Below are 25,323 nucleotides of genomic sequence, written 5' to 3' on the forward strand. Positions count from 1 at the left end.
CAAATAACACAGAGGAATAAAGTCACTGTTGATGTTTCAATTGGACCTGAAAATATGGCCATACTGTAAACACATTAAAAAGTCACTTACCCAGCTGCCTCACGTGCACCGTGTAGAGCCTCAAACCCTCCTCCAGGGACTCATTATTTTTTAAGAGCTTCTGCTGGATGATTTTTCCTTCTAAGTTGACATTGTCGGTGGCATTATAAACTAGAAGGGCCCAAACAGCCAACCTAGGGAAACATTCAGATGGAATGTTATTGGAGCAGGTGATCGGGTGATTGTGTTTTCTTGGATGTGGCTGTGAGAGGACACCAGAAAGAGCTCATGGACTGTCTCTACTGATGCATAAATTATAATGCCAAAGCAACCTCAAAATGATTAGATTTTGGAGGAGTTTGTGTGGATAATTCTATCCTGTTTCCATCGGTTTGGTTTGGTTTTTTTCCAGTGAGGGTGTAAAACCTCCAACACCTGGGACCTCTGTTGATTGAAAAAGACTGGCCACTGAGGAAAGTCCAAGACAGTCACCATGACTTATGCGTCACCTGGCAGAAGGGCGCATATTGCTAAATTGATATAGTAGATATCTGCAGATTATCATTATTGACAACAGAGCTTTCCCAACTTCATTTCTTTTTATGAGATGGTCTTGAGAGTACAATGTGTTCAACAGCTTCTACCAGATAAGAAAGGGAGCATAAATCTTTGGGTTGAAAAACCAACAAGACAATAATATTTTATTGACTTTTGAGAGCCTGGGTTTCTACATATAAAGTTATAATAACTAAATACGCTATTTAAGTAATAATTCCATGCAGTTCAAACTCTTTTGAACAAACACTATGTGCTACGTAATGGGATACAAGAACAAAAGGGAATTCACTGGAGCATCAAACATGGCATTCAAAGAGCACACAAAGAAAGAGCCTCTAAGGGGCCCGGGAAGAGCAGACATAAAATTCAACCAAAGAAGGGTACTTTTGGTTCTTGTCATACAAGGTTATAGAGAAGAGAGACAAAATCTTTAAATGCTCTGTGAAGTGCTTAATTCATACATACTGGTGAATAAACATTAGATAGCAAGAGCAGTAATGGAGACTAAAGGGCTTTTGAAAATAACTACATTCTTCATGCCCCAATATGATAGATTTGTAATGTCCAAAAATACCTCCAGTGGCTAGTCAAGTTTCTTGCCTACATTTTTCTGGGCCTGGTGGTTTTGAAATTTCTTAAAGCACAGGTAAATCTAGGTGGGTAGGGCTAAAATTGGTAAAAGAGTAAAGTTCATATCACCCCATTTCTCTTCATAAGTATTTCAAGTAATATTTTATAGCATATGTCATAAAAGTGCCATACTTGTGGTTAATTCTATGTTGTTTCTTTATGGCCAAATATCTTTTTATTTAGAAAAATTAGATTTTTGACTGATCAGTTCACTTTTCGAAATAATTGTAAGGAGTATTATTATCTACAAACATGGCACAATTTCTCCAGAATAATAAGTGATTTTCCATCTCCATTAAAGCATTTACAAGTACTTTGTATGGTAAGAAATAAGCACTGAGAATATACTCTGTGATCAGGCAGCATTTCACCAAAGAAAGTTATGGAATGGCTGTCTTGAAGGTTTATAAAAATCAAATATCTCTAGGGAAAGCAAAGAGATATATGCTAATGAACCAATCAATATTTTGGGTTCTACAACCTCCAGTAATATGAGTTTGTTTTCATCTGTGATCACACTGTAGTCAATAGCAGAAATCAAAACCATTAATTCAACACTGAGGGCAAAGTGAATGACATTATTTTGTCCAGTGGAGGAAAAATTGTTTCCCTTAGATGTGAAGGCTCTGAGTTTGCAACAAAACTTTCATCTTCTTCATATTCTGAGAAAAAACCAGTAATATGGCATAAGATAAGACTTCGTTAAGGTCAGTTACTGACCACAAGCAAAATCAAAGCAGTAGTGTTGTTTCTGAAAAGGCTGTGGAGTTCTCAGTGGAGAACCAGCAGCATTTTTTAAAAAAAAGGTCTATGGGTATCAATAAAAAAGAAATAGTGGAGGGCAGTGGGATCACCCGCCAAGTTGGCTTAGCTGGAGAGAGAGAACCACATCTGAGCAACAAAGAGGCACTCAGGGGGAGACTCTTAGGCACAATTATAAGCAGGTTTAGCCTCGCCTTTGCTGTAATGAGCTTCATAAGGGCAAGTCTCTGTGATAGAGGGCTCGGCACACCAAACCACCAGTCCTCAATGTTTGTGAGAACATCAGCAGCCATCCAGGTGAGGAAGCCCAACACCTCTGCATTTCCCCCCAGCTCCTCAGGGGGGCTCTGCATATTTTTTTCATTGTTTTTCTAATTAACTGTATCAAAAAATTAAAAAAAAAAAAAAAAAAACAGACAATAAAAAAACATTTCAAACAAAACCAAAACAAAGGAATAAGAAAAAACAAATAACCTAAAATAACTACATTACTTCCAACAAGAAAATATACAGACTATAGCCCAGGGAAGGAATAAGAAAGATAACCTAAGATAACTACATTTCTGTGAACTTGTTTCTACCCTACTCACCAGAAATTAACAAACCATAGTCATTCCTGTGCATTCCCAGAACGTTAAATTTACCCACGATAACTTATCTGTTCTTGGGATTTGACACCCAGGGGTGTAAATCTCCCTGGCAACATGGAATATGACTCCTGGGGAGGAATCTGGACCCAGCATCGTGGGATGGAGAACATCTTCTTGATCAAAAAGGGGATGTGAAATGAAATGAAATAAAGTTTCACCGGCTGAGAGATTCCAAATGGAGTCGAGAGGTCACTCTAGTGGGCATTCTTAATGCACTACATAGATAACTTTTTAGGTTTTAATGACTTGGAATAGCTAGTAGTAAATCCCTGAAACAATCAAACTCCAACCCAGCAGCCTTGACTCTTGAAGACAATTGTATAAAAATGTAGTTTACAAGGGGTGACAATGTGATTGTGAAAACCTTGTGGATCACACTCCCTTTATCCAGTGTATGGATGGATGAGCAGAAAAACGGGGGCAATAAACTAAAGGAAAAACAGGGCGGGGGGGAGATTTCGGTGTTCTTTTTTTACTCTTATTTTTTAATTTTTATTTTCACTTTTTCTGGTACAAGGAAAATGATAAAAAAAATAGATCGGGGTGATAAATGAACAACTATATGATGGTAATGTGATCAATTGATTGTATATTTTGGATGATTTATGGTGTGTGAATAAATCTTATTAAAAAATAGTGGAAGTACTAATATAGTTGTGGTGCTAATAAAAAAAAGGAAATAATAAGTGAAACATTTGCTCCTCAAGGTTAGGTGAAATTAAAGAATAGCAATTCCGTGCCCCTAAATAGCCATGCTTACCTTAAGGCCAAAGCGCTCTACTATTCTCCCAATTCACTCTGAAAAGCCGTTTATTCTAAAATGACTACTGTTTGATATTAGCCATATTTCAAGATGAGACAAACATATATATGACTTTAATGGTGAACTCTAATATTTTAATAAGTTTTAAAATGGCCTACTGAAAAGTGTCTCTTAATTAAATTGTTGTTTGAAGATCAGCTTTGCCATGTAGTTACTGAGAACTGACAGCTGGTGGCCTTTTCCTTCCCGTGCACACTGAGAACATTCGAGGATTGGGCATGGCACTGAATACCCAAACTCAGCAATTCAGGAACGAGCATGCATGGCCACTGGTCTTATCTGCATTTTTTTCCTCTCTCATCCTGAAAACTGAAACTATGTTATGGTTCTACAAAGTCAAAGTCTATCTGTCATTACCATCAGCCATTCTTTATTTGAATAAACCAGTCGCTGTGGCTTTGGTTTCCTGTCTGTCTGGGCGATAGGGTATGATAGCATCATCTGACACCATGGTCTGTGTGAAGTGATACAATCCAATTGAAAAGGGAAAGCATGGGAAAAGAGGAGTGTGTAAAACTAGTGGACTGTGGTTTTCAGGAAAACTCTGCGAGACTCTAAATGTTCATCAATAAATGCAAGATTAGAAACGAATAAAAAAAGGGGGAAGATTACGAGAATAAATATTAAAACAATGTCAAGTGTTTACACCAAAGAAAAAGTAAATGTGTGGATTTCCCCATATGTGTTGTCTTAGCTCATTCTCCCTACAGTCTTCTGTAAAATTCCCAGCTGGGTCTGACAGATCAGGGAAAAAGTTCCATGAATATAAGTCTTTCGAAGCGCTTCGGAGGGGCTGACATTTTTAATGGTGGCCAATTTTAGTGTCACCAGGTGACTGAAGAACCACAGGAAATGACCGCTGAAGAGGTCATGACCCAACCCAGGCTGACTCAGCTGCTAGAGCAGTGTGTGACAGCTGACCGGCTGGATCCATGATCAGGGCTAATACAACCCCGCAGTAAGGGTGGAGAAGACATCGTTTGGCTGAATAGAAGAGAAAAGTCATATCACCATCAAGAACACAGAACTGAAATACATTTCTTTGTTCTGAAGATCATAAAGGAAAAGGAACAATGTCAGAAAATAAGAACAGCTTCCAAGATCCGATGCTCAATCCAGTTTGTTGAACATATACACAAAAATGGCAGGTTTCAATATTGCTGTGAAAACAATTGTTTTCCTAAATTTGAATAGAAAGAAAAAAAGAAGAAGAAAGCTCTCTGGCTAACTCGCCTATGAAATTTTATTTTTATCTTCTGATAGCAAGAATGCGTCTCCTGGAAAGGAGCAGAATCCACTGTCATGGCTGCACGTATATAATAGCAAATCAGCCATTGACAGGACTCATGAGAACTTTTGCTTTTCAACTGTTTTTTTATTTTTTCTGAAAGGCATATGCTACCTCAACACAATACTAAATGACCTACTAATGTATTCCTTTAGGAGGTTAGACTGTTTGTCACTTTACAGCACTGAACAGCTGGCACTTACACACCAACTGGAATATTATATTATGGTGGATGTAATCCATTAAGTTAACTGTCCACCTAAGTCACCATCCTGAGAATCAGCTGATAGCTTTGAATGGTGCAAATATTTTGGCACCTATTACCCATACCACTGGATGCACATAAACCCATTCTTTAAAAGAAAGCTGCAACTAACTTTGTGTCCTTTGAGACTCTCTCTGAAATTTCAAATGAGATAACACTTTATTATGAATCAACTAGAACTCTTAAAAATAATTCATCCATTTTACATGCGCTACTTCTGAACTATTTGTCATCAGAGGTATATTTCTACTGAGTCTGTTTTATTAGGGAATCAACTATAGAAAAAAATATTGTTCATTTGTGTTAAACTACTAAAATGTGATACTTCATTAAAATTTTTCTCTCCTAACTCATTGTTTTCATTTTTCTACCAGATCTTCAAAAACAAAGAGCAAGAGAAATATTCCACTTTCTGTAAAGCTTGGTCAGTATTACCTCGGGTCATTCGCGATGCTTCTTTTTACTTTAATCTTGTCTTCTCCGGTGCTCAGGTCAAGACTATAAATACAAATTTATATGTATTCATTATTATCCTCACCAACCACATCATCAACAACAAAACTTGGGGAGGTGAAAGAAAAGGCAGAATGGACACCCTAAGCCAGCATTTCCAAACATGCTTTCTGAGGGTCTAGAACTTTCATGCCTAGAAACGACTCCAAGGTCAAAATGGCTCCAAGGTCAAAATGGCTCCATGGTCAAATAAGGTAGGGCAATTGTATGTTCCTGCAGTGACCTGAAAATTCACAATACATATTAAAAGAATCTGAGAAGTCCTAGTAGGAAAAAATATATGTTTATTTTGCTTAATGATGTACATTCTGAACTTGCTTGACCATGGAACTCCCTTTTTCTATGTTAAGAAAAACATACATCACTTGGGTTCAAGGAATGCACATTTAGGGTTCATGAATACACTTCAGAAAACTTCAATCCAAATCTAGAACTGTGAAAACAAGGTACAGAGGAGGATATATGAACATTCCTGGGGATTTAATGGAGGATTTAAATAGAAGAATAGTAAAAAATAATTTTGAAAAGCTAGGTTGTAATAGACTGTAAATATCTTATCTTGTAGGAACATGAGCTCCATACCTGGGTACACATGCACACAACCAGGCCACGGTCTGGATGAGAAAGTAACAGAACTTGTATTTAAATTTAATTATCCTTTTTAAATTACGGTACATTGTAATATATAATATACTGGTTCAATAACATAAATACAAGCTGTGTAAAAATACAATTATATTTTGGGGAGTACGTGCTAAATTTTAAAAAATGATTGGGATGTATGCTGAAAAATAATTGAACTCCATTGCTGCAGCAGTGAGGTTTTTGTCATTTCAGAGAAATGACAATAAAGAGTTGTTTCAGAAAAATGCGGAAGACGGTCCATGTGTGAACAGCTGTGTATGGGTGTGCATGTGTGTGTAGCAGCAGCCAGAGAGACACACAGAAAGGAGCACTAACGCTTCTGTCCTTTACCTGATATTGACTACGTAAACCGTGTAGTTCCAATTCCGGAAGGTTGAATTGAGCTGAAAAACAGAGCGGAAAGGGGTGAGTTTGGAGAATTTCTGCTTATCTGAATTGAGTTTCTTCCCTCCAAAAAGATAAGTTGTTATTGGACTAAGACCCTGGGAAAATCCTGGAGAGCAAGGGGGGTCAAAGGTAAAGATAGCAGTTACTGGGTCATTGCATACCAGGGGCTTTACAAATACGGTGTTTCTTTCAACCCTCACAACAAGCGGTTAGAAAGGAACCAAGCCCCCATCTTATAGATGAAGAAACAGAGCTTTGCAGAGATGACACGGCTCGGCCATGGCCACTCAACTTCTGAGTAGCAGATGCCAGGCTGGACGCCACATCTGTGCCCTGGAAACCTGGAACTTTCTCTTCTGCCTGACGTTATAAGGGCCCTCATATTATCTAAGAAAGACAACCCAAATACTCAAAAATTAAATTAAAATCAAGAAATCTCTCTTAAAAAACAGTGCTGAAAATATTTGTAAATAATAGTTAATAAAAAATAACTATGCAAATCCATTTCCATTTGTGTGGCACCATTTTAATCAAAGACCGGGTTTTGTTTCTTACCCTTTATTCAAATGCACCTCACTTTCTTTGCACAAGCACCTCAATTATGACATATATAACTCTATATTTCTAATAAACAGCATTGGTGTTTCAGTATGATCTGTGGATTTAGTTATCCAGAAGGCAAAGTCTTTCAAGCATTTCAGCTCTGTGTTATCCCAGATTTCCAGAGGTTAAAGGTTGAAAACAAAAGAGAAATTTTAGAAGCTCACTTACCCATTCTGCCACCTTGCTCTGTACTTTTACCTCAGGGTGATGAAGGACGTTTTGAATCACTATGGATATCCTATAGACAATTCCATCTGTCCATTGGAAATAAGATTTAGTCCACTAATTATATTTTTAAAGTCACATAATCATCGTACCATTTAAATTCACAATCACATAATTTCATACAATTTAAAAGAAACACACTATACATAGGTATAGAACATTTCTGAGATATTTTCTTTCATGCTCATTAACTTTTGCAACCTCTTAGATATAGTAATATATTAGTTTACTCTTATAGATAATCTATTGCTTTTAAATGATCACCTGCATATGTTTCTTCATCTTTAGCTCTATAGATTTCTGGTGTCTACTGTCCGTAGAGTGGTGATTTTTAATGTGTAATTTAATTTCTTATAGCAAGTGATTACCCTTTTTTTGCACATTATAAAGATGATAAAGAGTTTGGGATGTTAAAACTTGAATGAGATAACAGGCAGGAGTTCACTTAAAAATAAAAGAAAACTAGACATATGCATAATTACTTCCTTACCTTCTTATTCTCCCTTTAAAAACTCCTCTAGCAGGAAAACCAGTTCCCCAAAACTGAGTATTATCATGGGACACAAGAAGTGATTACCGATTTCTTCAAAGGAAATACATGATCAGGATGATGAAAAAGATTTTTAAGTGTAATTTTATTTAGAACATGCAAGTTCCCTGATGTGACAAGGTTGACATTTGTGAGATGGAAAATTAATGCTTTGGATGATTTCCTCTCTTTACTTCTACTAAGACATTGCATTAGATATATCAGTTTTTTATCAAAAGTCCATAAATGCAGCCATTTGTACTAAAGTGGAGGAAAAAAGAAAGACTTTCTAGATAGCATTTAATGGGACTAACTCGCTTTAAGAAGAAAACCTTATGTGTGAAGATTTCTTTTTCTTCTTTTCTTTTTATGGCAATCCTTAACGTAGCCTGATAAATTTCTTTTTAATGAAAATTAAGCCCACCAGCCAGGGTTTATTAAATCTCTCTGGAATATGCTACAGGCCACTTTTCTCATTAGCTAAATGAGAAAAATACCCATTTAAAATACGGTAAGAGAAAGAGAGAAGAAATGTTTTTGAATCTCCATTAATGCCATTCATTTTTCTTCATGGTTTTGTTTCAAGAAATCTTAAGTAAAATATGCATAGAAGATGTAGAAGTATGTAGGGAAAACAATTTTGGAGAACAGATTTAATGAAAATTATGGGGACGCTTTAGAAAAAAATACAAAAGTATGCCTTTTGAGAGCTCCCAAATCATCCCAAATGCAAATTCCAGTCCCACTAGTAAAGGAATGTCCTCTCAGTAATGAGTCAGGGTCTCGTGCTAAATTACTGGAATCACCACTCCGACATGTAATAATATGAAAATATATATATGGCAAAAGTCCAGTGACAGGTGACTATAATTTACGCAGACCAGATCATTTCAATGTCTAAAACTCTTCATTTTAATGACCTTGATATTATACCCCTTTTAAAAAATCCCCCTGAACAATACATATTATTTACAGGAACAAATTCCAAACAAATGATAATCCCTTGGGGAGAGGGCTGTTCACATGTTAGATTTCATCATATCAAATCATGGACATTCTGAAAGAGAGGGAATTGAGTCTGCAGAAGTCCATGAAGCTCTTTTCAGATCTCGGGATTGTCCATGGGAGTCCACTGAGGCTGACACTGAAAAGCTACCGCCAGGTGGCGTCCTAATGCATGGTTTGGGTATAAGAAGGCCATTATTCTTTCTCGGAAAATACTGAGAAATAGTATTTTTAGTCTGACATTTCTGAAATTTTATGGATGCATTCCAACTTTTAAGGTATTTTTCTTTAAATTTCAAATGTTTCCTGCCCCACTGTTTCCTTCAATTCATTGTTTCAATAGGTGAGAAAGTTACCCAATATCAGAGATAGTTAAATTAATTTATAAACATAGTACTCTCCCTAGAGTTATATTCTATATAGCAAATTAAATGTTTGTCTTAAGTAACTAGCATCTTTTCATAGACTCTATCATGCTATCAATAATTTTTAAGTAGTAGTCTCTCTTTCAGAAACCTCAGAATGAGATAGTTCATAGATGTAGCCAAAAATTACTCAGCAGAGCCTATTTTTTTCTACTTATTTAAAAATTTTGGATTGTGTGGTCAACAAATAATCATGAAAAATGTCCAAGAGCAAGATAAATATCAAAGCAAGAGAAAATAGCCACTGAAGGGACAGAGAGCAGGTTTGGAGACTGCAGAGAAAAAGAATTGGCTAAATTAAGCATTGTCATTGGTGAAAATGCATGATTAAGAAAAACTGATGCTTATCCCTGATTTTCCATGTTATCAGAGTAACTAAGTATTTCTTCTCCTATAGATGTAACAAGTCCTGTCATGTCTCCATATAAACACTATTCACAAATCTTCAGCTTTCCAGAGACTTCAAAAAGATGTATGTTTTGCCCTAGTATTGTCATCTGCGCCAGAATAATTCATAGGAGAAATTTCTTGGAAAAATAATTTCAGTATATATTCATTTTCCAATCAAATAACAGTTCTTGTCACACAGAACTTCAAAGTAGACATCATTGCCTGTCATCATAGATGTGCTATAACACTTTTCCTTTCTGTGGATCTCTCCAATTATCTTTTCCTTTTTTTTTTTTTTTCTATTCAAGGGTGGGAAATATAGGTTTGAAATAGCAGATGTTAAATATTAACTAGATATTATTTTAGATTCAAGACTATTTCTTTGGACTGGTGATGGAGAGATCAGCAATGACAGAGTCATTTACTGTATGACTGGATTCCTGCTGATCCCACACACACAGTTCCTTTAAGATGCCTGGCATACTAAGCTAGATTATTAGTTGATACAAACATCCTGAGAGTGAATTTGTTGTTCCAACAGCTAAATGTATGTGAGAAACTAAGTAAGTAGGAGAGTAACAGTGTGTACTTGTTAGCTAAGTTTTTAGAGCAACAATAAAGATTAATGGAGTTAGTCCATTACCTGTTCTGACTTCACAAAGTTTACTATTCAGTAGTGCTGGAGTGAAATTTCAAGTATAGAAGACAGGATTTGGCATGGAGGTAATAATCACTCCAAGAGCTCTTCTTGGGAATATAATGGAAAAGGAACAAATTTTTGTTATTTGTGGGAATAACTAGATTGGTTACCCATATATCCCAAACTACATGTTTGGGAAAAGTAGCTTAAAAGATAAGATTTTCTTAATATATAATCTTCGACATCAGATGAAAGTCCTATTGAAAATCAGAAGGAAACTTTACATAGAAAAAATGGAAACATTTACTAAAACTGGAAGAGACCAACTTCCAAAAATTGGCAATGGAAGTGAAGCTTTTTGAGTGAAGCTTGAAAGACGATCTTCATACAAACTACTGTTACCTCCACTAAAATTGTACCCTGAATCTTCAGTTGTCAAAAATTTATTTCTTCTCTATTAAAATTTATAAAGTCATTTGACAGATTTAGGTATTTAATGGGAATATTATTTTTTCCTTTGGGTTTTTTAAATATGCATATTTAGCATTCTTAGGACTTTCTATATCATGATTGTAAATGAAATTAACTTTTATAGAAAAATAACAAATTTGATGGATATATTGAACAAATAAACCTGATTTTGAAACAATCGCAATTTCAAGGTCTTTTGATAGTCCAGAGTTAAAAGGATGGATGAAGTGAATAACAGATCTGGTAGTTGAGATTGTCTTTCCTATACTGAACAAAATGGGATTATCTAACGTATCAGCCCATAAACCTGAGGATGTTTACTATATCACTTTTTCCCAAAGTGTAAGAGAAGAGTCAGGAATGATATTCACATATTATTATTGACAACTTATAAATAGATGCTGATAATCCAGGACATTTCTTTGAATGATATTTACTCACAAGATGAGAAAGTCATTCTCTCTGAAATTATTTCAAATCTGACACTATCAAAGAAAAAACTCTTACTTAGGTTATGGTCTGTCTCTAATACTTTGTTACTCTCCCTTTATAAAAGATAAAGAGGCTTCAGGCCCTGAGATATGAGCAGGCAATAGGATACAGGGAAAATTCAATGACATTCTTTTCATTATATTTATTTGCACTTTTACTTTCTAAATTATGAGTAGCATTGGTTTAATTTTACCATCATGATATAAATTTTCCCACATAAAAATAAGTAAAGGGGTACAAGAGCCTGAGTACCTAAGTTTGAGACTATTTCTGCCATATGGTGACCTTTGAAACTTTGTAAATGCTAGAATTAAATTTCCATCAAGAATCACAGGAGTCAGATTTTATGTTGCTTTACTGGGATCAGGATAAACCATTTGAGCTGATACTAACATTTGCTCGCTTTGTTGAAAGTCCGATGAAGGCTCTGACGCAAAGTGCAAAGGGATGAACAAGGCTCTCTTCAAAAATGTCAGAAACGACACGGCTGAGTGAGTGGAGGCTCCACTCCACCACGTCAAGGGCTCTGAGGCACCATATAAATGTTCGCGGGCAGCGGAGATGCCCGGTCCTGGAGGAGGAATGCCACAGAGGCTCTTTGTGTGCTCGTACAAAGAGTGAAATACTTATTTGGAATTATAATATTCCCATCTACTGGCTGGAGTCCACATGAAAAATGCACTGGAAACTTCGGTTGCTGTACATTCTTGGGGCTTGCTGGAATTTTTGCTCTATCATAAATCTCCTTGGTGTGACTACCAGAATAACCATAAACACTTCTCTGAATCGATGTCTTTATAACCCTAATGAAATCTATATCTATGTTGCATGTGAAATATTCCATACTTCCAATTTGAATGTCCTTACAGAGGAAGTTGATGTAACCCCCAAAACTAGAAGAAAAAGGAAGCTATGTAGGTTCTTTTCTCTGGGTTCTGGGTCCTTGGTAATACATGACAGATGTGCTAACCTCGCAAGCTGAATGACTGGGGCTCAGAAAATGCCTTTGTTCCTAATGCCTCATATTCGAGAATGTTGCTGAATTCATGGCAATGGTGTGGTGTGTGGTCACCTGATCGGAATTTTCTCTTTACTAGAAGAAATGGAAATTGCTAAATCTGAATTATGAAAAGGCTGTTATGTATCTAGTCCATAGAGGTAGCGGATTAAATAATAACTCATCTCATATGATTGCAAATTACAAAAAAATATAAATGTACACATGGAGGGGGGCAAGAAGCATTGACAATTATGTGAGTTTTGTTCATTCAAAAATTGATTTATGATTTAGTTGAGATACAATTGCATCCCCAACACTATGCTTCAACAGATAAAATCAGTGAACAAAGACCACCACAGACGTTGATTTAATTGTTACAAATACTTGAACATAAAGCGGACTTCAGTGTGAAATAAAATTATCTAAAATTTTTTATTTTTTGAAATTGCAAAATCCCTTAAAAACCAGTTTCCTGAAGAGAGTAAGCTGAAAAATACCATGAAATATCCCAAGAGCTTTTTTTCACAGATCTCTATTATAATGCAAATTCATTCCTTTTGACGAAGAGTCTTTCTCTTACAACTTCCTTTGAAAGAGACTTCAGTGCAGAGGAGTGGTAATGAAAGGGTACCCATTCCAATGGTTACATGAAAGGGGAACTTAAGAGAGTCAAGTAATTGTTTATTTCATTAGTCTTGCAAGACACTAGTCTATCCAAATGTTGTGGATAATGGACAAGATTTGTTGGAACATTAGATATTCTTACCCTTAGAATACAGTTTTTTAATCACATCAGACACACTACAAACATAAAAGGTAGTGATTTCTTACCATGGCTTTGTTTATCGACTCTGCTAGTAAGTGGCATGTTAGTGGAGACAGCAGGTGCTGTAGGACTAGCAGAGTTTACAGTAGCTGGCAATAAAGATGAGAGAGATGTAATTTTGCAAGGAGCACATGACAGTTACTAAGGATGCGCAATCTACAATTAATGCATGGAAATATGTGGGGGGTGGGGATGCAAACCACGGCTCGACACTGCATATAACAGACTCCAAGGTTATAATGCAGAAAACGAAGCCACGGTTTCTATGGCACATTAAGAATCCACATAACCTCTGTCATCATATTGCCCAAAGGATCTGGAGTAGCCAGAGAGTCCTGGGAGAGGACTCCGAGACCCGAGACCCAGGCTGGCCATTAACAGGCCAAGGACCACACAGCAAATTGTAAACTTTTCTAGAAGGCAGTCTCCTGAATTGGTAAAAAAAAAAAAAAAAGAAAAGGTTACAGAAGGCACAGTCTGTAAATGCCTATCAGCTTGAAAGTATCTAAATTATGTCAGTCTGCCTGATACACTGTGGCAAAAGAAATAAAATCTCAGAAGAAAATGTATCTCTCCTTGAGAAGATAAATTTAAAGAAAAACAAAACATAATGAATGAACAGACTAAATCAACATTTAAAAATACCAGTGACTTTTTAAAACATTGATAGACTAAAAAAGGTCAAGCATTTTTTGCAAGGTCAAGCCTTACAGGAGAGCTATTTCACAGCATTATGTCACAGCTATCCTTTTGATATTACTAAAACTTTCAGAGATGAAAATTCTGATGTAATGCTTTGATAGTATCTTTCTAAGGGATTCTGGGGGATATATAAGTCATGAAATAAATTCCACACAAAATTTTTGTTCATTGTCTACCTTAGGTGTACATTTACAGTAGTTATACATTCATATGTGCAATGACCTTTGTTATGTATCACTCTTAATTTAAAAAAATACCTACATCTAGAACATTTAAGTAATTATGAAAAGAATGACCTTCCAAAGGCCCTTTGTAAAATACTGAATTCCTTGATTCAAAATGTGCATCCTTAACTAAATATTTTTTTCATTCCAAAGAAGTATGGGGAAATCTCTTTTGAAAGTCTTTATCTTTCTTTTCTAGGAACAATCAACGATGTTTATCTAACTGCAAAATACTTCAATGAACACAAAGTGCTTTTTGTCATTTAGGACACAGGGAAAAAAATCAGGCATCTGATCCTTTGATCCAAGGAGTCAGTAGCATAGAAATCTTAGATTAAAAGGAAAACAAAAATGAATCTAGATCTTTCACTCAACAAAAATGTGGTTGGCTTTTTTCCCCTCATTTAATATAACTATCTTAAAACCACACAGAGTTGATGGAAAGGAATTACATGGTGACATTTTCATAGGATATTGATTGAGAATAATATCAGAAATAATGTCTCAGAGAGAAAACAAAGATAATCATGAGTTACAGACCCTCTCCCAACTGCCTTACTCCCACACTCAAACTACAGAAGAGAGGTTAGTTTTCTACCCACTTAGTCTCACTTCTAAGCCCCACCCGCTTCTTGCTCAGGACCTCTGAATAAAAGATTCAGCTTTTACAAAAGGCCTAGTCAGGACTCTTAATGTGGGTCATAGAACATGCTACTTCACAAAGAGGGATTTGACAGAATAAATGGATGGAAGAGGGTCACAGGTAATTAGAAGGAGCAAGGATAAAATTAAAGCACAACATCATAATATTATTTTAAGATGGGTGATTTTAACTCTATATTATTTAGCACGCAACTATTTAGTACATAATATATAATTGGAATGGTTGCCGTAATATAATCCGCGTGCATTATAATAATTAATATAATTAATTATATTAATAATAGTTAAAGATGCGATTTTTACCTGATGATTTAAGTCACACTGCACATTGTAAATTGCCTTAACTGAGAATTCAACACAATCACACCACTTTCCCCTTGTTTTATGCATAAGAATATGTCTTCAGAGTACTGTAGGACCGTATTTATACTGCACCTTTGCAGTATTCTTGAGAGAAAACAGGGGAAAAAGTGAAACAGCCCTCATTTAACAGCATGTCATCATTCCCATGTTAAAACCTCAGGGCTCTACAGAAAGTGGCCACCAGAGTGTGAATCCGTTCCTTCTCCCCCCGTGTGTACTAAAACACAGCCAGAGATTCTTTTGGTTTTGCTGCTTCTGGCTTTCCGAGGGAAAGCTAAGATAAAAATCAAAATGATGACCCCTCATTGGCCCACGAGAGCAAGGAGGACAGAGGCTCCCGCGTTGGCGGCCGGTCCCCTACCTCGGCAGAGAGTGCCCAGGTCCGCGCAGCTCGCCAGCTCTGCCGCCGGGGCAGGCACCAGGTAGGAACCTGTCAACAGAGAGGGGGGAGATGAGTTTGCCTCATTAGCCAAGGAAAATGGTACATCCTATGTCTGGGGCACTGGAGCAGCCCCGGAAGGGTCCAGGGGATCACCCCACATCGAGAACCTCTCCTGAGATCTCCGTGCCCTAATTTTCTCAAAGGTACAATTGAGGCGTTGAAATCGATCACAAAATCTTTAATTCAATTTATTGGCCATCCACCCATGAAAAGAGAATCGATATTTATCGCCTCTTGAAGTCTCTGTAAAAAGCTCAGGATCTTTTCCCAAAATAAATTATAAGTCACTGGTGGAAACTCACAAACGAAAGAACACAAACATTGTGGATATGTTTCAAAAGTGAACTTGGATATTATTAATTACTCATAAGGCTGGTTCGTGGGTCCTGGCACACACTACTTGCAATTCCAAAAATAGATTTCTGAGACTTCGTTGGTCCATCTTTTTATTTCAGGATTTTACTGACTCACCCTGGGCAGGAAAGAAGTGTTGAGCTGATTTTCTAGTGGGATTAATGGATTTTCCTTGTGGCTCTAAATCTCCCTCTGAACTAAAACCTTTACCAGCAGATTGAGGCTGGGGGATATGAGCTAAACTATTAACACTGCACAATGGAAAAGGACAGAGGAGTAAATACAAATAGATGCCTTTTGTTCATATTTCTATGATGCTGGATATTTCTAGAACACTGATCTCATTCTAATGCTGAAATATTTTCCAGACTTGGTCGTGGGAAGGGGAAGGCAGGGCAGGTCCGTGCGCTGACAGATATCCAGTTAGGTAAAAGGACAGGCGCAGGCAGAACCACCTGTCAGTAGCACGTCAGGGGGCCCGGCCTCGGGAAGGAGTCGGGAGCCGCAGAAAGGTGCAGCGCTGCAGGGTGGGCTGGGCCTGCCCTCGAGGAGGTCTCCCCACTGCCCACGCCGCCAGCCCTGCACCGGGATGGACAGAGAGGACGCCTCGGTTCTCTGAGTGCCCACGGGGAAGAGCTCAGAGGGCTGTGAAGCAGGGTTGGAGCAGGAACACCATCCCAGAGGAGACGCAGGACACCTGGCAGGGGCCGCCCGCTGACCTGGGGCCAGGACAGCAGGGATGGGTGACACTGGGAGACAGAAGAGGGTTCCCTGCATCAGCCCGGGAGGCATCAATCTGAGCCACCTGGTGGCCCAGGTAGGGTGATTTAGAGAGGAAGTGTGGGGCGCTGGCAGCCTGAACGCAGGCTGCACATCTTTCTCTCACTGGTAAACCCCTCCTCCCCCACACACACACACCATAGAGGTGCTCAGTGTTTATGGAATGAATCACTGATTGCATTACAAAGGACTGCTAACATTTCAAACTTGGCTTTAAAGGCAATGGGAGAAAAGGAAGGGAAGGCAGATGAGAGAATTAGATTCAGATTTTAAAACAATCACTTTTTGGGTCCCACAAGGAATGAAAAGGGAGAAGATGGAGGAGGTAGGAACGATGCTGTCACTTCAGGGCTGGCTTCAGGAGTGAGGTGAGGACGATGGAAAACAATGGCAGAAGAAACCAGAAGGCAGAACAGACCGAGGCAGTGACGAACTGGAGCCTGAGGAAAGAGAGAGGAGAAGAGGGCAGGTTGCAGCCTGTTTTCCAGCTTGAGAAGCCGCACGTAGCGATGCCATCAAGGAAGACGAGGAAAGCTGGAGGAAGGGCCACCTTAGGTGGGTAAATCATCAGCCCCGCTGTGGAAACCGAGGCCCCTGTGTGATAGCTGCACCTGCACTTTCGAAAGGGGGGCAGCCAGGCCATTCTCAGGAGAAGTCCTGGGGTACCTGGGACCCCGGGCTGGAGGGCAGACTGGGGACAGAACCAAGGGGAGACCTGCGGCGTCTGCAATCAGACACAAGAACCAGAGCTGTGGGCTTGGGAAGGTGAAAACCCTCCTGGGGAGGCGGTGTTGGAGCATCCAGTGAAGAGCCTTCTGAGGAGGGGATGGCGATAGCAAGGGCTCTAGAAAGTTCAGGAATGACGAAGACTGAGCAAACCTCTAACTTTGCCACTGGAATTTTGGAACCTGCTCCACAGAGATCAGATCAGTCGGTGGAGGGTGGGGGACAGGAGGAAGCCGGGCTGGAGGGAGCCAGGGGCCGGGAGGGTGCCCGCAGGGAGCTCCAAGGCTTAAGCAAGTGTCCTGTGGAAAAAGAGCACTGAGAGGGGGGAGCTGCAGGCCCGGGGTCAGCCTCAGGCAGGACTGAGGTGGAGTCTTATCTTGATCTCCTCTGCCCCTTCTTCTTTCCCATCACACTTAACTTAGGCCCACCTCTGGCAGGGCCTCACTTCTCTGACAGGCTTTATATTTTAGGGAAGAATTCTGAAAACTCAGAAGCCTTTAAAATGCCAAATGGCTGGTGAAATCTCAGCCACTGAGATGTGCAATAAAAGAGGCCCACGATGGGGTCCCTGCATCTCTCAAATTACTCAGAGTTGGCTGTCAAAGGCTCAGCACTGCGCTATCTCTGGAGACAGGTTGATAAGGGGCTGGGCTGTGGGAAAGCAGCTGTCAGGCTGATTGGGTTTCCTCCATGGTGTGTTACAGGGCTCAGAGGTTAAGAAAAGCATGGAAATAGGAAGAGCTGTGATCAGGGCAAGATGTTTAAAGATCTTGAACATTCTGTCAGTTCCATTATATGGCAACAATTATAAATGTCAACATGTGGCATCCTTGTTATGGAAAATTCTTAACATTTGCTTCTCAGAAGTTTAACTATCCATTGTTCTAGATTTTAAGTTCTCCTGGGGCACTTCTGGTGTAGCAAATGGACACTGATTTTTAAATATTCAATAAACACTATTTTATGATGATCCAATATAACGACAGAAATTAAATTTAAAGATTGTTTTAGGGAAAATGGTGAAAGTGAATGCAATCTTACATTTAAAACACTGCAAATTACATAAGCAAATTCATGAAGTTAAAAAGTACATGCAAACTTTTTATTTCTACTCAGTTCCATTTTTACTATCTCGGCATCGAAAAGTCACTTCTCCTGGTCAATTTTCAGGGACTAACAGATTTATAAACCAGGAGATTGTCAAGGAGACGGAGACCATTCTGTCTCCTCGATAGCAATAGTTTCGTGACAACAATGAATTGTTTCAGAATGTAACCCATGTGTGCTCACTGATTTGTGTGGCTACCACAAAGGAGCTTAAAGATGCTTATTTAATGTTAGCCGCACAATGTAGAGCCAGACTCTGGAAAAAAAATATAACTGCTGGCTTTGGGCAATTGTAAAAGAGCTGTAAAACCCTTGATCTCTCTTTTATGTCTGTTGCTTTTCTTCCAAAAGCCTCCTACTGAAGGAATCGTTATTTATTTACGCAAGCGGTGGTTAAGATGTGTAGCCAGCAATTCTTGTCACATTCTGCTTAAGGGGAATCCAAATAACCGTAGCACAAACCCTAAGTTTCAAAAATGGAACCAAAATGAATTCTTTTCAATTCTCTCTTTGCGGTTGTTACCAAGATGGATTTTATAGTTTCATAAGCAAATGTATTTCAAATAAGATTATTTCTTGAAGGTATTTTTGCTCGTAAAGCATTTGGGTCGTCTTCAAAGGATAAAGTACTTTGAAAAGATAAAGCTATTTTATTTTTCTTTTACTGTTTAAAAAATGATGTAGCAATCAAAGAATGCTACACCCAATAATTTGCTAGGAAGGGCAGGAGAGGCTGACCATGCAGCAGAGTTTTATGACTGGGAAGACAGATGCCTAAGGACTGCAAACGGGTATAAGCCGATGAAATCTTAGTAACGAGGTACAAAATTTGGGTGATGAAAACAAAAGTGTAAATCCAAAAATTTCTAGGGAAGAATGACACCGTTGGGAACATGTAAATTAGTTCTTTTCTCTATACCCAAAGTGGTTTATAAATGTCAGTGCTTAATAAGTGCATGCTACATAAATGTAATTTGTTTGAGCTTGGAGTATTTATTGAGATAGTCTGCCTACTCCTCAGGAAAGAGAAGCCATCAATAAAATAAACACAAGTGGTGGAGGAGGCACTGTCTGTTCTCTCTGAAAACCGATGGACATTTGCCAGTATCTAGTCTTGAATCACAACACAGGCAAGCAAATATTTGCACCTATAATTAAAGAGTCCACCAGGGAAATTGTCCATTCAAGAAGGTCATAAACATTTAATAATAGAGTTCTAAGAAAAATCATGTCGCTATAAAATGAAAAGGAATTGCTGTCAAATACAACATTTTTTTTTTACTGAAAAGGACTAACAGGAAAAGATTAAACATGAAAAAAAAACTTGCTGAAAATTTCTTAATTAACGTATATTCCCCAAATATACTTAGAAACGTATAGGAAAACAAAAAGCCCAACTCTGAAATTGTTGAAACACTTATTAGTAATGAGTTGATTATGTTAAAGCGGAGATACTTAATATCTGAAACAAATGACAGGGTGTTTTACTATTAAATGTAGTCAGTTCTGTTCTACTATCTAATTTTCATATTAAAATTTATTTGGCAATTGGCCTTTAGAACACCTATTAATTTGCTGTTACGAGTTAATCCTGGAATCAAAGCTCATCTTAGACATAGTCAGTCCAGTGGAATGTTAGGAATGAAATTCAGTTTTCTCATTGGTTACCCGACTGATCATTAGATGTTGGAAATGACTATTACCTTAAACAGCAAGCCACAATGTTCCAGATAAAAAGGAAGGTCAAAATGTTAATAGAGCATGCTTTCTTTTCGTTTATTGAAGTTTTGCTTAGCTATCAAGCCTAGATACAATCTCTGTTGCAGGTATTTCCTGCCAGTGAATTAGTGGCTCAGGTCCTGCAGCTCCCCAAGCTGATGACTAAGCAGCAGGAAATCCCTTCCTCCGTTATTACTCACGAAACACAGCTCAGGACATCTGAGTGGACGGAACGGGGTGTTGAACATCATTTCGGAATGTCAAGAAAACCACAATAAAAATACCGGGATTCAAATGCTTGGCTCTGTTAGCTTGTGCTCCTTTTATCAAAATGATTGGGAAAACGTATAGGTGACTAAACCGTGTGAGTGTGCAGCTGAGGTTTTCCCAGCGGTGACAGTTTGAGAAGGAATCTGAGACAGCGTCTGAGAGAGAGGATGGGGCTTCCCTGGCACGGACACGTGGGTCTCAGCCCCTGGCCCCGCCTGGCACATCCTCCAGGCTTCCGTTCCCTCCTCGGGATGAGGACCAGGGATGGCCTGGACTGGGACATGTGGGAAGGACAGGGACGCCGTGGGGCTGGGGTCCCCTGGTAACGGAGACCCCCCGCTGAGATCCAGTTGTGCCGGCCACATAGAAAGGCTGGCCTCAGGTGGCTAGATTTTTTTTTTCCAGAAGAATCCATTTATATGTAAACTATTCTGATTATTCAAGGACAGAAATGGATTCATTTTTTAAAAAGCATCGTGTGGGACGAATGTAAATGAACACGGACATACGCTCCCACCATCCACCGCGTCTCAGGGCCAGACCAGCCTGCGGGCCACGGTGGGGAGCCTTGGCCCTGCCACCAAGCAGGTGCTTTCCGGTGTCACCCAAATGTGCTCCAGAGAGCCGGTCCCTTCATCAGCCGTGGGCGAGGCTGCATTCCAACAACAGTATTGACAGAAGTGGGTGGCCGGCCACAGCTCCTGGGCCAACGGTCCCCAGTCCGGACAACTTCCGAGAGGTTGGGAATCCTCGAACACGCTGTCGCACACATATCATCGTAGTAAGGTTTGCAGAAAAGAGACCTGGTTTATTTTGTCTAAAACAAGCACCTGGTGAGCACCCCGGGAAGCTAATGGTTTCCCACAGAGGGCAAGGCTGGCCGGGGGGGAGGCCCTGGGCCCCCCACACCACCTGCTCCGTCCAGCCCCACTTACTCTGCAAGTCACCCCGATTTTCACTGGATGAGAAGGCAGAGCTCGGAAATCAAGTTTTCTGTTTCCGAAAGATACTTAGGTGACCCCCGATAATTCTCCCACCTCTCTGTGCCTCAGATCCCTCCTCTGACAAATGGGGCACCAACGAGACCAAAGCGTCGGCAGCAGGAGGCAGGGAACGTGCAAAAACGTGTAACGTGGGGAAAGAGGACCTGGTGCACCAGACGAATTCAATTCAAAGGTCACACGAGTTATCAGCAATTATCAATGTACCTAGTCAAGTGCATATTTCTTTTGGTCACTATTGTCCTCAAAACTTGCCCTTGAAAAAGAGGGAAAGGTCAATTCATGACCCAGAGATGGTACAAACATCCTGAATGAGAGACATCCCCTCAGTGTAGGATGGACCATCACCCCCTGCTGCTCCCCCCACACAGCCCCTAATGCAGGGTGGAACCCCCTCCTCACACGGCTCACTCCGGAGTCCCCAGTGCAGGGTGGACCCCCCGCTGCTCCCCCCACACAGCCCCAGTGCAGGACGGACCCCCTCTTCACATTGCTCACCCAGCAGTCCCCAGTGCAGGCTAGAACCCCTCCCCCTACTGCTTGCCCCTTGCCCCCCACCCACACACTGCTATGGTTTCCTCAATTTCCCCTCTGAGGAAGGACTTTGGGGTCCTGGAGGGCCTCTCTAGAGAGGGGCTTGGGGAGCACTGCTCTCTCCCGTACACTCCCCAGTCCTCTCCTGCAGGGTCCTGGTGAACCCTCTCCCAACAACGGACAGGGCCCTCTCCCCAGTGCCACGTCCACTGCCTGCCCACCACAGCCGGGGCGGGTGACGGGCTCCCAGGCCCAGAAGCAGGGAGACGGCCTCAGGGCTTCACAGGGGGCCCTACTAGGCGCCAGGTGCTGGAAATGAGTCCCCAGTGAAACTCCAGAGTCAAATATAAGTTACTTTTATATCTGAGGCCCCTTCTTTCCCCTTTCCTGGGAGTCCTCTCTAGCACCAAAGAGCCCAAATGATTTGATTGTAGAACCTTTAAAATCAGTCATGGAATTGCTACTTTTTTATTGGAATCAGTACTAAAATAAAATAACAACTTCCAGAATTAACTTATGAACATAGAGAATATTTGAGGGAGGTCTATTCTAGTTGAATTCTTGTTGCATAGAAACATTTCCCTAAATACCCTGTATATAGCCAGTTCCAATAACATACCATATAAAATCTCCCAAAGAACAACCAAAAGGACATGAGTATTTGAAACAAACTACAACGCTCACTATCAAACAGAGAAAAAAAAATCAGAGACATGGCTGATAATTCCCAATGATGCAGATTTTCCATAAAATGAACAGTTCTCTTAATCCTGGCTGAGTAAATCCCATTCTCGTAGGTGGTGGTATTTATTTAAGTGATGTCATTGAAATTTTATTCCAGGATGATTAAAATGATTAAGATTAAGATTATCTTATCACATTTGTGATTAAAACAATAAACTATTTATTTATTAGTTTTTTTGAATTGTTTCAATCTTAGTGGTCCCATTTCTATTGAGACATGATAATTACAACCGTGGGGCACTTTCAGACACAGGAAATCTTAAGGGTGAGATGGAGGTTTTGATGGAAAGAGCAGGGCTTGGAACCAAATGGATGCTATGAATGGCTGAGCAGATAAGAAATTAAAAGTTAAAAGAGCTCATTAGCAACAACTGAATATCTTGGTGGCTAACACGTCTATAAAACAATGCTAAAAGAAGAGAGCCACGGACTCACCACAGCTGAGGTTGCTTTCTGCTTTCAAAGCCAGGGTTGGGATGGTCCAAAAGTCATTTTGCCAGTCAACCACATTCCCCTTCACGTTACAGCTGAGGTTGGAGAGGGTTTTGGAATCCATGGTAAAATTCCAAAGTCGAAAGTTATAAACGTCCCCTCTCAGAGAGGCAATTTCGTTTTGAATGGAGCCCAACAACAATTTCCCATGCTCAGGAATGACTTTGCCGATGGTGGAATCACATGGAACCATTCTGTAGTTTCTTTTGAAATTTATGCCCACAGAGCCCGAAGAACTATTCCAAACGATGCAGAGCTGCTCAAAGCTTTCGGTGAAAAGGTCTTCGCCTTCCTTGACAGGGAGCACGCCATTTAGCAAGCATTTGAAACTGGAAATAGACAGAAAGTAGCCACTGCTGTCCTTTCCAAAACGCAGCCAGGGCGTGAAGGATGCATCCACGTAGGAGAAGGCGACCCAGTCACTGTCTCCGTGGCCAGTTTTGGTGGCTTCGAAGCAGATGGTGAAAGCACTGAGCTGTGGAATGGAGACAGTCTTTGCAACAGAGACCTGGTAGGTATCTAGCGTCGGGGGTAGAAGGACCTTTTGATTCCTTAAGGACACGGCAACTAGGACAAAAGATAACACCAGAGAGAGAGCATGTGAACCCCAGAACGTGCACCAGTGAGATGCAGAAAGTCTGCTGAGCCAGACCACTCCTCCACCCCGTGCAGATGAACATTTTACTCACCAACTGCCCCATCACTTCCTCTCCTTGTGTGTCCGTCTTCTCCTTACCACCACCCATGACCAATAGTCTTATTTCAGCACCAGTGCCCATAATAATAAGCGTTCCTATTGAAATCTTATTGCCAGGCACTGCTAGATGTTCCCATAAGCACTATCTTGATGAATCATCACCATAACTCTGCCTATTAAGTTACTGTGGTCTTCATTTAATAAATGACCTGACAGATATTGCTATTGGGCAGAAGGGCTGAGATGCCAAGTTAGCCTGCCTGTCTCCAAAGCCCATGCCTTTCCCCTATAGCACACTGACCCATCACTTAATTCTTAGTTTTTCTCCTCTCTACACCCCCTCTCCATAATAAAACCTCTCTTAGCCAATACTCCAATTCCCAGGCCCCTCCTCCCCGCCTCCCAGCTCTGGAGGCAGATAGCAGACTATCCGTGATGTCAGGGGATATAAAATTCAAGAGAAATCCTGCTCATTTTGATGCCACTTGTGGTTGAACCTCACACCTCAACCTCTGGGTGTAGCCAGTCAAGATGATGACAAACATTTTTCAATCTCTGAACACAAAACAAAACAAAACAAAACAACACAACAAAGCCCTACATAATTAAGAAAATACTGGTTTCAGGAAAGCTCTGTGCAGACATTTAGATTTTCAAAAATATGCTATTTTTTCAAATACTTTCTAAACTTAATAACAAATAGCTGTATTTTTATTACCAGTTGCCTTTCTCTCTTCCCAGACATTCCTACACTACCCTCTCTCCCTCGGACACCCCAAATCCTACCCTTTTCCCCATCTCCAGGCTAGTTTAGGAACAAATGCAAAGGTAGTTCCACTGAGGAGAGGGAATCTGGTGAAAAAATTAAACCCAAGTGGAATTTTCGGGTCTGTTCCTTCCATATCTGAGCACGTGAGTTCATGAGGCCTGGCGGAGGCAATGGCCCAGCGTGGCCTTGCCACGGGCTGCTGCCTGACCCTTGTCCCTGCCTCGGTCCCTCACCTGGGCAGAGGGATGCTCGCACCTGTCCTTGCACAGGTGGTCAACGAGAAGGAAGTCAGCTCATCCCTGCAAAGCCCCAGAGCAGAGTCTGCATCGCTGCAGAGCAGAGCCTGCATCACAGCCAATAATTAGAGAGGAGCGACCACCGCTGGATGCATAACAAAGTCAAAGTAAAAAAATACGCAAAAGGATTAAATAATACAATGGATTCAGTCCTGGGCTCATACAACAGGCACTGTGTGACATTCTGTACGGGCTGGAGAGAGAAACATTTCTCCTCAAAAATACTACTCAAAATCAGCTTCCCATAAATACTCTGTTAAATACATCTTTCATC

At 40.1% G+C, this 25,323-nt stretch overlaps 1 protein-coding gene across 3 annotated transcripts in view; it reads right to left on the bottom strand.

The window, feature by feature from the left end:
- ADGRG6 (adhesion G protein-coupled receptor G6) overlaps positions 1–25,323 on the bottom strand; it is a 155,682-nt gene that overhangs the window by 69,540 nt on the left and 60,819 nt on the right. For 2 of the 3 annotated variants that reach the window (XM_037843217.1, XM_037843219.1), the window contains exons 4-10: positions 23,231–23,854; positions 15,480–15,548; positions 13,172–13,255; positions 7,332–7,417; positions 6,504–6,556; positions 5,451–5,513; positions 91–233 (exon numbers count right to left, since the gene is read on the bottom strand). In XM_037843217.1, coding sequence (XP_037699145.1) covers positions 91–233; positions 5,451–5,513; positions 6,504–6,556; positions 7,332–7,417; positions 13,172–13,255; positions 15,480–15,548; positions 23,231–23,854 — 1,122 coding nt within the window. The remainder of the gene's footprint in view (positions 1–90; positions 234–5,450; positions 5,514–6,503; positions 6,557–7,331; positions 7,418–13,171; positions 13,256–15,479; positions 15,549–23,230; positions 23,855–25,323) is intronic. The other variant, XM_037843218.1, reaches the window with a different exon arrangement.

Source organism: Choloepus didactylus, chromosome 7, assembly GCF_015220235.1.
Source record: "Choloepus didactylus isolate mChoDid1 chromosome 7, mChoDid1.pri, whole genome shotgun sequence".
Classification (NCBI taxonomy): Eukaryota; Metazoa; Chordata; class Mammalia; order Pilosa; family Megalonychidae; genus Choloepus; species Choloepus didactylus.